Source organism: Cervus elaphus, chromosome 5 (assembly GCF_910594005.1).
Source record: "Cervus elaphus chromosome 5, mCerEla1.1, whole genome shotgun sequence".
NCBI classification, from domain to species: domain Eukaryota; kingdom Metazoa; phylum Chordata; class Mammalia; order Artiodactyla; family Cervidae; genus Cervus; species Cervus elaphus.
The window spans coordinates 119,245,550-119,258,212 of NC_057819.1; the positions used below are offsets into that span (position 1 = coordinate 119,245,550).

Genomic DNA, 12,663 nt, shown 5'->3' on the forward strand with positions numbered 1-12,663 from the left:
CCCCTTGTTTAAATCACTCCAGAAATACTTGTTCCCCACTCTTCTCTCCTTAGGTGGCTTTAGTCCTTGCCAGAGCCCTGAATCCCCACCCAGAAGCATTTCAGATAGCTTCATGTGCACCTGGAGGCTCCCCATAGACCTTGTTCTGCTGGGGGCTCCTGCCTGCCCAGGGGCGGGCCAGGGGGCTCCGGGTGGCTCTCTGCAGGCAGGAGGAAGGCTTGGGACTGGGGTCATCTGCCTCTGGCTCCCGGCCAGTGCTGGTTCTGGTAGGGTGCATGGCAGAAACTCCTTTCTTTCTGCTCATTTCCATGCACTAGGCCTTTAGCCTCTCTACATTCCATCTATGATGCCCTGAGACCCAGCCCCTGGTGCCTGGGCAAAGGGCACTGAATCCAGGCTCCAAGCCCAGCCGGCACTGGTGGGGCAAAAACCGGCTCAGCTCTGGCCACCTGGCCTCCAGGACAGCTCCCTGAATCCATGAATGAACGGGCGAATGGGCCGCTCTCCAGAGAGTGGTGTCAGCCGTCTCACAACCTCCTCTTGTCAAATCAGAGATGGCTTGCTCCCAGGTGTCCTGGCGGAGCTGGCCTGGCCCAGCGGGCAGCCCTGAGAGGCCGCAGGGGTGAGGAGCCGGCCAGCCGCACCACATGGTTCTCCTGGAACAGAGCTGGCCAGGCCCTGCCAAGCTGCCTGGAGCACGAGGGCGGGAGTCTGTGGCAGGGACAAGGTCAAGAACTGCATCTGGAGGGAGAGGCAGTTCCCGAGAAAGGCGGGCAGGAAGGGGGAGGAAAGGGAAAGGAGGTGGAGGGAACATGGAGGGGCCCTGAGCGAGACTGGCGTGAGATGAAAGTGCTCGGATATTCAGGCCTCTATCTCAGGGGTCAGGGCAGCCAGGAGGCCCAGTGAAGGCTGACTTCAGTCTGAACTTCCCGCAGAATCGGCCCCGTTGGATCTGCAGATGGCAGTCCTTGTCCAGCAAAGCAGCCAGGGAGGCCAGCCCTGGAGAGGGGAAAGGGACAAGGCAGGATGCAAGCATTTCCCCCTTGAAATGGGTTTGTTGCTTGCAGTCAATGCAGAAAATGAACTAGCTTCTGATAGTGGCTGATGGCAGAACTGTAGCCATTTCAGGGAAACCCTGGTCGGTTCAGGTTTTCTAGTCGGCTTTTCTTCTTTTCTGCCTGGCATCTCTTAAGTTCTGAGGTCCTGTGGCGAGTCCGGGGATCTGGCCCTCCCCTGTCATTGCACAGCCCTGCCGACTTACGCAGGAAGGCCCGTCTGTATCTCTCTCTGGGGCCTGAGAAACTTCTGGATGGTGTCTTTTCCTATTCTGGGGCTGCAGGGAACTCAAGGATATTGCCTCAGACAGGCCATTCCTCCATGATGATGGTAATGATCAAGATACTTATGGATTATTTACTAGGTATGGCCCTGTTCTAACTGCTTACCATGAATAAACTCATTTTATCCTCTCAACATACCATCAGCTGGTTGCGACTGTGCCCCTTGACAGATGAGGAAACAGAGACACTGAAGGGGGAAGGACTTGGCTGATCACTTCTCCACCCTCCCTGCTTTATAAAAAGGTTGGGGGACAGGATACAGGAGAGAACCCACCCCCACCCCCCATGATCTTAGTCAAACTCTGAGGCTCAAGAACTCTGTCTCAACCTGAGACATCTGTGCTGAGTTTCAGAAGCCTGTTTTGAGTGTAAGGGCTAAAAGTGACCTCTCGCCTTTCCTTTTTCTCTGGCCTCCATAACTAAGGCAGCGGCGTGGGACACCTGATTAGCCTGGGCTGGGGTTGGACATGGGACACCATGCACAGAATTGCATGTGATTGGGACTTCCCTGGAGGTCTAGTGGTGAAGACTCTGTGGGGCCCGGGTTTGATCTCTGTTTGAGGAACTAAGATCCTGCATGCAGCACTCTGCGGCCAAAAAAGGAGAATTGCTTAGTATGTGTAGAAATGAAGTAGGGGCTTGGTTCATATATGAGACGTTTGTAAACTATTATGGATATTTTATTATTTTTAAAAATTGGAGTACAGTTGCTTTACAGTGTTGTTAGTTTCCACTGTATAGCAAACTGAACCAGCTATTCGTGTACACATATCCTGTATTCCTTGGATTTCCTTCCCATTTATGTCACCACAGAGCACTGATTCCCTGCGCTATATACAGTCCGTTGTCACTAGTTATCTATTTGGTACATAGTGGTAGTGGGGGTTGTGGTGGTGGTTTAGTCGCTAAGTCGTGTCCGACTCTTGTGATTCCATGGACAAAGGAGCCTGGCAGGCAGGCTACAGTCCATGAGATTCTCCAGGCAAGAATACGGGAATGGGTTGCCATTTCCTTCTCCAGGGGATCTTCCCAACCCAGGAATCGAACCTGGGCCTCCTGCACTGTAGACAGATTCTTTACCAACTGAGCTACAAGGGAAGTCCTTTGTACATAGTAGTGTATATAAATCACTGAGGATGGTGACTGCAGCCTCAAAATTAAAAGACACTTGCTCCTTGGAAGAAAAACTGTGACAAACCTAGACAACATGTTAAAAAAGAGAGACATCTCCTTGCTGACAAAGGTCCATATAGTCAAAGCCATGTTTTTTCCGGTAGTTATGTACAGATGTGAGAGTTGGACCACGAAGAAGACTGAGCACTGAAGAATTGATGCTTTCGAATTGTGGTGCTTCATTGGAAGGACTGATGTGGAAGCCGAAGCTCCAATACTTTGGCCACCTGATGTGAAGAGCTGACTCACTGGGAAAGACCCTGATGCTGGGAATGACTGAGGGCAGGAGGAGAATGGGGCGACAGAGGATGAGATGGTTGGATGGCATCACCAACTCAATGGACATGAGTTTGGGCAAACTCCAGGAGATAGTGAAGGACAGGGAAGCCTGACATGCTGCAGTGTCCTCTGCGTTGACAGGCGGATTCTTAACTGCTGGACCTCCAGTGAAGTCCAGAGATTAGCATTTGAATCAATAAACAGTAAAGAAGATCACTTTCTCCAGGGTGGGGTGGGCATTGTCCAATCCATTGAGGGCCTGAATAGAACAAAAAGGGAGAAAAAGGACAGATTTTCTGTTGAGCTAGGACACCCATCTTCTGCTCTCAGGTATCAGCACTTCTGGTTCTTAGGCCTTCAGACGCCAACCAGGGTTCACAACTTGGTGTTCCCAGGCCCAAGTTTGAATTGGAACCGCATCACTGGCTTCCCTAGGTCCTTAGCTTGCTGATGGCAAACGGTGGGACTTCTCAGCCTCTGTAATCCTGTGAGCCAATCCCTCATACTAAATCTCTTTCTATATATCCTATTAGCTCTTTTTCTCTAGAGAACCCTAGTGCACATTTCTTCCCGTGTAACATGGGGTTACTAGTATCTGCCTCATAGGTGTATTGTGAGGATTAAAGATAAATGTAAAACGCTTACCCTCAGGCCCAGCTCCTAGGAAGTGCTCTGTAAGTGCGACCCGTGGGCTCCCATTACCTCAGTATGATGTTTTCTACACGTGTCCTGCTGCCCCAGTGAGAACTGAGCTCCAAGGAGGTGGGCACTGTGCATTTTTTTCCCTGTATCTTTGCAACCTGCACATGGTTGAAAAAACTGAAAGTTGAGTCGGATTCCACGACTCCATTGGCTGTAGCCTGCCAGACTCCTCTGTCCACAGAATTCTCTGGACAAGAATACTGGAGTGGGTAGCCATTCCCTTCTCCAGGGGATCTTCCCAACCCAAGGGTCTAACCCAGGTCTCCTGCAATGTGGATTCTTTACACTGTGATACACCAGAGACGCACGAGTTGGTAGTTGATAAAAGCTGCCTAAAGAGCCAAAGGCATAGAAAGACCCTGTGTCCTGTTCAATGTGCCTCAACCTCAAGTAAGTTCTGCCAATATTTAGCCAGCTATAGAGGAGGGAGATAGCCCTTTTCAACATTCTTTTTTTTTTAAGTATTTTTGAAAATTTATTTATATGGCTGCACCGGGTCTTAGTTGTAGCACCCAGTATTTTTTTATTTTATTTTATTTTTTTTAGTTGTAGCACGCTGGATTTACTTCTCTGGCAAGGTCAAACCTGGGCTGCCTGTATTGGGAATGCAGAGTCTTAACCACTGGACCACCAGGGAAGTCCCCATCATTGTCTTTTTTTTTTTTTTTTTTAAATCACAAATAATGCATTTAATTGTTTTAGCTTCTTGCAGTACTCCTGGGTCAGGAAGATCTGCTGGAGAAGGGATAGGCTACCCATTCCAGTATTCTTGGGCTTCCCTTGTGGCTCAGCTAGTAAAGAAACTGCCTGCAATGCCAGACTTGGGTTTGATCCCTGGGTTGGATAGACCTCCTGGAGAAGGGAAAGGCTACCCACTCCAGTATTCTGGCCTGGAGAATTCCAAGGACTGTCCATGGGGTTGCAAAGAGTTGGACACGACTGAGTGACTTTCACTTTCATTTCACACTTTCAGTACTCACATGACAGAAGCTTCCCTGGTGGCTCAGAGGGTAAAGAATCTGCCTGCAATGCAGGAGACCTGGGTTTGATCCCTGGGTCAGGAAGATCCTTTAAAGAAGGAAATGGCAACCCACTCCAGTATTCTTGCCTGTAGAATTCCATGGACAAAGGAGCCTGGCGGGCTACAGTCCATGGCGTTGCAAAGAGCTGGATACTACTGAGTGACTAACACACACATAACAAACTGACAAATCCATGTTGTTGTTTAGTCACTAAGTCGTGTCTGATTCTTTGACACCCCATGGACTGTGGCCTGCCAGGCTCCTCTGTCCATGGAATTTCCCAGGAAAAAATACTGGACCCATCATTGTCTTTTAATAAATGAGACTTGGTCCTTTGGCTTCTTGGGCCATGAGAAGCCCCATCGGCAGACCCCTGGGCTGCAGTGACGATGAATTGATGGTGCAGGTCTGTTGTGTTGCACCTCTCGCCACCCAGACCTCACAGGAGGCACTCCTGCTGTTGTCTGTAAATCCTTCAGATAGTTTCCCCAAACCCAACACCAGCTGATGTAAACCTGTAATGGTCTCAAGGTAGCTGCCTCAAACCCTGTCACATCTTACTGCGCGTTTGGCCTGCCAGAATATTTACCCAGCCACCTCAAATTCCACTAAGTTCTCTATAAACCTTGTTTTAAAATATGCATTGTCCCTTAGATATTTCTCAGTATTGGCTCTTGGACAAATCCTTTATCTTCAGTTGACCTTACAATTCAGTTAAAAATAAAGACCCACTCTCTCATAGAATGATCACGGCTTGGAGCTCCACTGGTGAGTGGGGCAACTTGAGGTCACAGGAATTTTAGGTACATCACAGAGATATTTTCAACCTGAGTGGCTCTTCTAGGGACCATGCACATTTAAAGATGTCCCTTTGTTTGGTTCTCAGATCTAGGCAGCCTGGTGGAATCTTGTTTGCAGTCCTTGAGTCACTTTGCCTAACTGTGGAACAGATCAGAGGAGTGGGACAAGATTTTGACATCTAGCTTTTCCTAAACCCTGCTGACACTGTAATTTATTTGGGGGACCCCTTGGCAGCAACATCTTCAATGGCCACTCTTGTTCTGAGGAGGGCAGGTCTTAAAGGCGGTTCGAGAAGCACCTCTTCCTCTTTTACCTTTTCCTCTCTCTTACCCTTTCTCTGTCCCTTCTTCCGTTGTTTAGAGAGTCCGTTCAGGCACAGTTTACAATTACACCACAGAGTTCGCCTATGTTAAGCGCACAGTTCAATAAGCTTTAGTAAATGCATCCAGTTGTGGGAACATAACCACAGACCAGCTTTCAGAAGCCCCTCATCACCCCACAAAGTCCCTTCGAGCTAGTGGGCAGTCCATCTCCGCTCCCCTCCCCAACCCCCAGCAGCCGCTGCTGTTTCTATTTGCCTTCCTAGAAATTGCATGTAAATAGGATCATACAGTATGTAGTCTTTTGTGACTGGCTTCTTTCACTTGCTGTAATGCTTTTGCAGGCATCAGTGGTTGATTCCCTCCATCTTTATTTTTTGACTTGGCTTTGTCTCTCTCTCTTAGACACACACCTGCCTCTTCTTTTCTTACTGAATTCTCTGCCTTTTTTTTCATCCTAAGTCTTGATCTGGGCTTTGGGTGATAAGGTGCAATTAGGAGAGAAGTGTGGAGTAAATGTACCAAACCCTCCTACGTGGGTACCTACAGGGGCAGCCGGCCAGCCTGTGGGGGCCTGACCAGCCCCGTGGGGGCCCAGGCTGTGTCATCCCTCGCGGCAGTGATGGTGGGGGGCAAGGAGAGGTGAAGCGGGGTGGGGTGTGGGAGGTGCACTCCTCAGAGTTTCAGGCCCTGAGCTTTTGTCCAAGGGGACTGGAATGAGCACAAGACAAAGCTGGGTGAATAACGTCAGTTTACTGATTCCACTCAGGGTGGAGTGAGACCTGAAGGGGCGCCCTCCGCAGAGGGACCCCAGGCCATGGGGCCCACCCACTAGGGCCAATGGGTCCCCTTGGACTTCTGGGTGGAAGGGCAGCAGCTGGGTAGCCGGTGGGGGCTCAGCAAGCCCAGGCCTGGGACTGAGCGGATCGCTGTTGCTGTCTGTGGATGCTCGAGCCAGACCCCAAAAAGAGAGTGGCAGAAGGTGAAAAAGATAACTGGGAACGTGGGTTTCGGTTTCAGTGGCGAGGAGGAGGAAGGGAGGCTTGTGGGCACGGAGGAAGGGCGGCCAGGAGGAAGGCTTCTGCCCCGCCAGCTCCAGGGCCAGCTCCCTTGCTAGACAACTCGGCTGCTGCCTTCACAAATGCTGCTGTCACTCCCATCTCCCAGCTCGGAACCTGGAAAGCAAGAGGACGCTCAGGCTGCGGGCTCTGTCGTGGAGGAGGATGGCATCGTTGCCCTTCCTGCCCGGCTCCCCCGAGCCCCTGCCCAAGCACCAGTGACCAGACACACACACACCACACATACATGCTACAGTGCCTGGAACAGTGTGAGGAACAGAGACCCCGCAGACTTTCAGGAATCAAATTGGCTGGACACAGAGGGTCATGGGATGGGCGGGGGGCGCACAGAGCCAGTGAGAAGCAGTGGAGTCAGAGCGGAGGAGGTGAGGTGGGGGTGCTTTCTTTATTCTTGGGAAAGATTCTTATTCTCAATATTTCTTTTCTCATTGGCTGGAGTGAGCGCGCTCCTTATTTGGAAGCACATTCTGACTGGTGAAGGGCAAGGGAACAAGAGTAATCGCCTCCCTCCATCCCTACCTGGACCCTATCAGCTTCTTCCTCCACAACAACGCAGCCCCAGCTCCAAGAGCTGCCCACCTTCTTTCCCCTTCCTCTTTCCCCCAAATCTAGTTGCCTTGACTTGTACATTTGGGGGGGGAGGGGGAGGGGGCATGTGCTCTGGCCCAGCCTTGGCTGAAGGCCTTCATGGCCATTCCTGTCCACACCTGTATTGATGGCCGCTGGAGGCATGATTCCCCTCCCTGGACTTGGACTGGGCTGTGGTGACCATTATTCGTGCCAGCCAAGAAGCAGCTGTCAGGGGGGTGCTGTGTGACAGTCTCTTAGACCCAGGCACGCCCACCCAGGGCCTCCCCCCAGCAGCCCTTACCTCGGTTCCCAGGCGCCCAGGACAATGTGCCCAGCGAGAAGGTTGGCATGAGCCACAGACAGGCTGGCATCTTTGTGTCACCTGCTGGGCCCTGATGTTTTGCCTTTTCCCTCCCTGTTTACCTGCCTGGGGCTAGGGCGGCGGGTCACAGCTGTGAGTCAGGTGAGTCCTGCCAGGCTGCCGGGGACCAGAGAAGCCATGGCCCCAGGGGGAGGGCGCGAGGCGTGTGGATCCGCCTTGGGCTGCCCTGGCTCTTGTCCTGATCAGGGCTTGGGCGGGAAGCCAGGCCCCGGCGGCGTCTGACCAGCGTGCCAAGACGGTCCCTCTGCGCGGGGCTGCCCCTGCCAGCGCCTGGGGTGTGCGCAGGGCTCGGACAGGCGGAGAGGGCCTAGACCCGTTTCCAGCGGGGGAACTCTGAGGCCCCCACATTAGGACTCTACCGGGAGGGGGTGGACCCTACAGCTAGTCCCAGCTTCCTGAAGAGACGTGGTTAGAGACGTGGCGCGGGGCCGGGGGCAGGGACCATCTGCCTCGGAGCAACACAGGAGGCAGGGTTCCCTCCGCGGCGACTCCGTTTTAAGCACCACCCCGGGGGCGCTCTTCTCCCGTCCTCTAGAGATGTCACCCAAACCGGGGGCCCCAGACCAGGAGCCGCGGTGCCCCTTCCGCATCCCCAAGCCGGGGTGTGGAGGGAGGCTCTGCCTCCTGCTCCGGGCCGCCCCCCGCCGCAGGGCGGCAGCGGGCCCCGCTGGGCACTAGGGGTCGCCCCTGCCCAGCCAGACCCGCCCGGGCGCGCTCGCCGCCGCAGGTTTCCCCGAACCGGGAAGAGCGCGGGCGCCTCCGGGGAGGGGCGCGGCCGGGCGCGGCGCCGAGAGCCTGCCCGGAGCCTCGGGCCGCCGAGCCTTCCTGGCCGACGCGCGGGGGACCTTTCAGGACCGAGCGTGGGCTCTCACCGAAGGCCGGGCGCAGACGGGGTGCATGCGCCCGCACACAAAGGTCTTTCCTAGCCCTCACCGCTCGCTGCCTGCCCTCCCTTCCCGGCGGCCCGAGGGGGAGCAGCTGCTCGGGGTCGGCCCGGGCGACGGCGCCGGGGGACCGGCCGCCCATCCCGAGTGGCCCCGGGACCTTGCGAGGGCTCGAGGGGGCTCTGGGCCCTCACCCGGCTCGGCTGGACCCCCGCGGTGGCGCCCGGGGACTGGGACCCTACGAGTTCCTTTTGTGAATGGTGAGCCTGGTAGAGCCCTCCCCACTCTGAAAATGAGCTGCCGGGTTCTGGGACTGCGTGCCCTGAATAATAGATTGGGTGCTCTAGGGTCCTCATCTGGGCCCCACCCTGTGGAGCTTTGAGCTGGTTCAGCCTCTGCAGGCGGGTCGCTTGCGGGGGGACGGGGTGTGGGTCCCCAAAGCATGACCATGACCACTGTATCAGGGTCACCAGGCGCCCACCCCAGTGCCTGAATCGGTGTCTCTGGGAGGGGCCCAGGAATCTATCTTTTTCTAAGTTCCCCAGGTGATTCTGATGGCAAAGCCTGAGTGGAAATATCTGTTTTAACCCTTTTAAGGCAGGCCGTTGTGACATTTCTCTCCAGAACAGCCTCTGGGGATGGAACTGTCACCTCTGGCACCCCCTTCCTTAGCTCACTGTAACATTTATCCTCCCAGCTGATGGGAAGGGTCTTCCCACATCTGACCACCAGCCTGCCTGCTTTAATTGAGCATGTTTTCTTTAGTCGGGTTTTATATGGGATCATAAGCCTGCTTTGGAGACAGCTGGCCTGGCTCTTTGGCCCTTTCCCGATACTTGTTTTCCTTGTTCAACTTCTGAATCCAGCAGGCCCACTGGCTTGGGCCGAAGAGTGAGAAAATCCAGTAACTCCAATACTAGCTTGTGAATGATGGTGGTCCCTTCAGGTAATGGCTGCACAGTGCCCTTCCGGGGTTTAAAAGAAAACCCAAGAGGCTTCCCCAAGTGCTCGATGCTGGAGAATCCCAGCAAAGGGAAAGGGAAAAAAAACCTGCTGCGGGTCATCCTATGTCCAAGGAAGACTGATCCTCCCTTTGCCCGCCTTTGCTCTCGCTTTCAGCTTGAGTTCAAACTCATCTCCTCTGCATCCAGCACACTTGGACTGCCTTGCTGACTGCTGCAGCTAGGGTTTCCCCAGCTTTGTGGGGTTATTTTTGCCTCTGGGGGCAGGGGGTGGTTATTACTTCCTTCCATAGGATTAGGTTGAACACAGCCACAGAAAGACAGCAAATTGCCAAACACCCTCAACATGGCAGGACTGATCCCCACACCTACTTTCATTTTCTTCCGGCCTGGGTTGTGGGTAGTTTCTTGACAACTATGGGAAAGAAGACAATGAAAAATGAACCGTTTTTTCCCAAAGCAATTGTGAACAGATGTCTAATCCCCTAGCCGCGGGAATATTCTAGGAATCCCTGACATCACCTTAAAGGGGCAGAGGAGGAGGCGTGGAGGTGCAAGGGCAGTGTTGATATTCAGCACCTGTGGGGCGTAGGCGCCTCCTAAAGACAGCGTCAGCGATAGCACAGGTCACCTTCGCCCGTTTGGGGCATCTAAATTTGGCAGTGTGAACAGACCTGCGTCTTCTCCGCAATTGATCTGAGCAGCAGAACCCCATCCGGACGGTCCAGAGTCACATTTCCAGGCAGTGGGGGTGAAAGCCGTGCTAATTGGCCACTTGCCTCACCACTGGGTTTTAAACAATCGGTTGTATTCTCCGCCCGGCAGGAAGCAGCAGGCCCATCAAGGCTCTGGGCTCCCTCTTTGTTCTGACTTTATGGCATTTTATGCCACAATGAGAAACACTGTTTACTCCGTGGGAGGCCATTGTGCCAGGCTGCGAGGATGTGGGCTCTGGGGCAGAGGGGCTCCCCCCCAGGGGGAGGAGGGCCTTTGTGACAAGCTGGGGAACAAAACAAGGGGTGCTGGACACTGTTACTGGGGCAACTGCCTGGCCAGTGTAGCCCCTGGGTCCCTCTCCTCAGAAGGCCGGGGGGAAGGGCAGAAGGTTGGAATTTCTTCTAGAGGAGCAGTGCTAGTTACCTGGTAAATTACACATCCGCCGGCGCTAGCAACGGCCTCCGTGTTCCCCAGGCTGCTAGGACGACCTCATCCCGCCTCTAGATTCTGTGCCCGGAGATGGTGGCTATCTAATGATGGCCACCAGGGGGCGCCAACTTGGTGAGTAGGCAAGCTTTCCCAGTAATTGGCCAAGCCTGGGCCTTGCATAATTTTGGGTAGATTTGGTCTTCTGAGGCAAGGGTTTTCCATTTTGTAGAAATGGTGTGAATGGGGAGAGCCTAGGGAAAGTCCATGGAGCCTCACACACAGATAGGCCAGTGGGATTTCAGAGTGACTTCCAACGCCCTCCCTTCCCCCTCCAGGTGAAGTGTGAAAGTAGCACACCTGTGGCAGAAGACAGGTGGGTACTTGTGCCAGGAGGGCATCGTGGAAGGCGTGGGGTCCCGCCTGCGCTCTGCCTGTTAGCGTGCACACACACAGAGGAATTCTTTCTGTTTCATCTAGTTTGGCAAATTAGGCACTTGAGAGGTGTAAGGAAGCTGCCATGGGCAGGCAGGGAAAGCAATTTCGGGTACAGGGTCATTTCATTGAGGGGGGGAGATGGACAGCGTGGCACAGACGAAACCCACAGCCAGGAGGAAGCCCAGGTTAGGGAACCCCGGAGGGTGCAGTCCCTGAATACTGGAGTGCCCCACATGGACGCTGAAAGGGAGAAGGTGGAGGGAAGGCATGTCCATTTAGCTTCACCCTGCAGAACAGTCCTGTGTCCCCATGAGATTAAAGGGTGAGCCAAGTAGGTCAGGTGAGGCTGGTGGGGCCCCATGTTCTCTGGAGATGCTCCCATTGTGAACAGCTGAAGAGAGAAAAGGCCAGTTTCCTGCTAGGCTTTGCAGAGCATAACAGTCACTGCTCCCGTCAGCCCACACCTCACTCTGTGCCCACTTAAATCTGGCCCTCCATCTCCAGTGCCCCCCACGTGGGTCCCCTCACCCTGTCCCAGTGCAGCCACCACCCAGCTGGGCTCTTCCCCCTTCAGCCCACCCTCCACACGGCCGCTCCTGTTCCCTCTCAGAAACATAGCTCTCCTGACCTGTCAACCCCAGGCTAGAAAGCCTGCCATAGCCTCCCAGAGCTGCACCCAACCCCATCACATCCTGCTCACTTCCGACTCTGGCCACACTCAGTGCCTTGACTTTCCCAGACACGCAAGTCTTTTCCTTCCTGAGGCTTTGTGTTCCCTTCTGCATGGATGCCCTTCCCTCCCCACCAGCCCTGGCCTGAGATTCAGCTCCAGCATCACCTCCTCAGCTGATCAGTTGACAGGAGCAATAAAGAAGCAGCTTTGCCACCAGGCTCCCAAAGCCGTGGGAAGATGGATGGCAAAGAGGACAAGCTAACTGGATTCAGAGCAAAGCCCTCTGAAACGTTGGCTTGTGTCCCTCCTGTCTGGAGGGTCTGTCCTGGAGAAGGTATGGAAGAAGTGCGGCGGGGGGGTGGGCAAGAACAGTGGCCCCCTCCTGTCCTTTAACTCTGCCTTCTTCCACATCCGGCTCCATCTCCTGAAATAACACAAGGCACTTTTTTTTTTTTTTTTGGATACTGTTGGTTACCCATCTGTCTCTTTAGACTCTGAATCCCTTTTAGGCGAAGTGAGTCTTGATCATCTTTATATTTCCCAGGATCTAGTTTAGAACTCAAGGGCTTCACTGATGGCTCAGTGGTTAGAGAATCCACCTGCAATGTAGGTCGAGACATGGGTTCAACCCCTGAGTCAGGAAGATCCCCTGGAGGAGGAAATGGCAACCCACCTGAGTATTCGTGCCTGGAAAATCCCATGGACAGAGGAGCCTGAGGGTCTACAGTCCACAGGGTCACAGAGTGTTAGACATGGCTGAGCAGACCAAGTACACTTTAGAACCTAGCACGTGGTAGGCATGCAGGAAATCTCTGAGTACTCAAATATACCTTGAACTTGAAAGTGTTCCTTTACCTGGAATACCCTTTTCTCTCCATAAATTTACATTATCACT

General features: G+C 53.8%; 1 protein-coding gene across 3 annotated transcripts in view; it reads right to left on the reverse strand.

The window, feature by feature from the left end:
• Window positions 1-6,371: 6,371 nt before the first annotated feature.
• Window positions 6,372-12,663, reverse strand: part of MARCHF10 (membrane associated ring-CH-type finger 10) — a 97,305-nt gene continuing 91,013 nt past the window's right edge. Inside the window, exons 10-11 of one of the 3 annotated variants that reach the window (XM_043904970.1) lie at window positions 9,887-9,929; window positions 6,372-6,812 (exon numbers count right to left, since the gene is read on the reverse strand). In XM_043904970.1, the coding sequence (XP_043760905.1) occupies window positions 6,751-6,812; window positions 9,887-9,929 (105 nt within the window). In that variant the 3' untranslated portion in view covers window positions 6,372-6,750. Of the gene's footprint in view, window positions 6,813-7,587; window positions 8,324-9,886; window positions 9,930-12,663 lie in introns of those variants that run through there. The other 2 variants (XR_006341330.1, XR_006341331.1) reach the window with 2 other exon arrangements.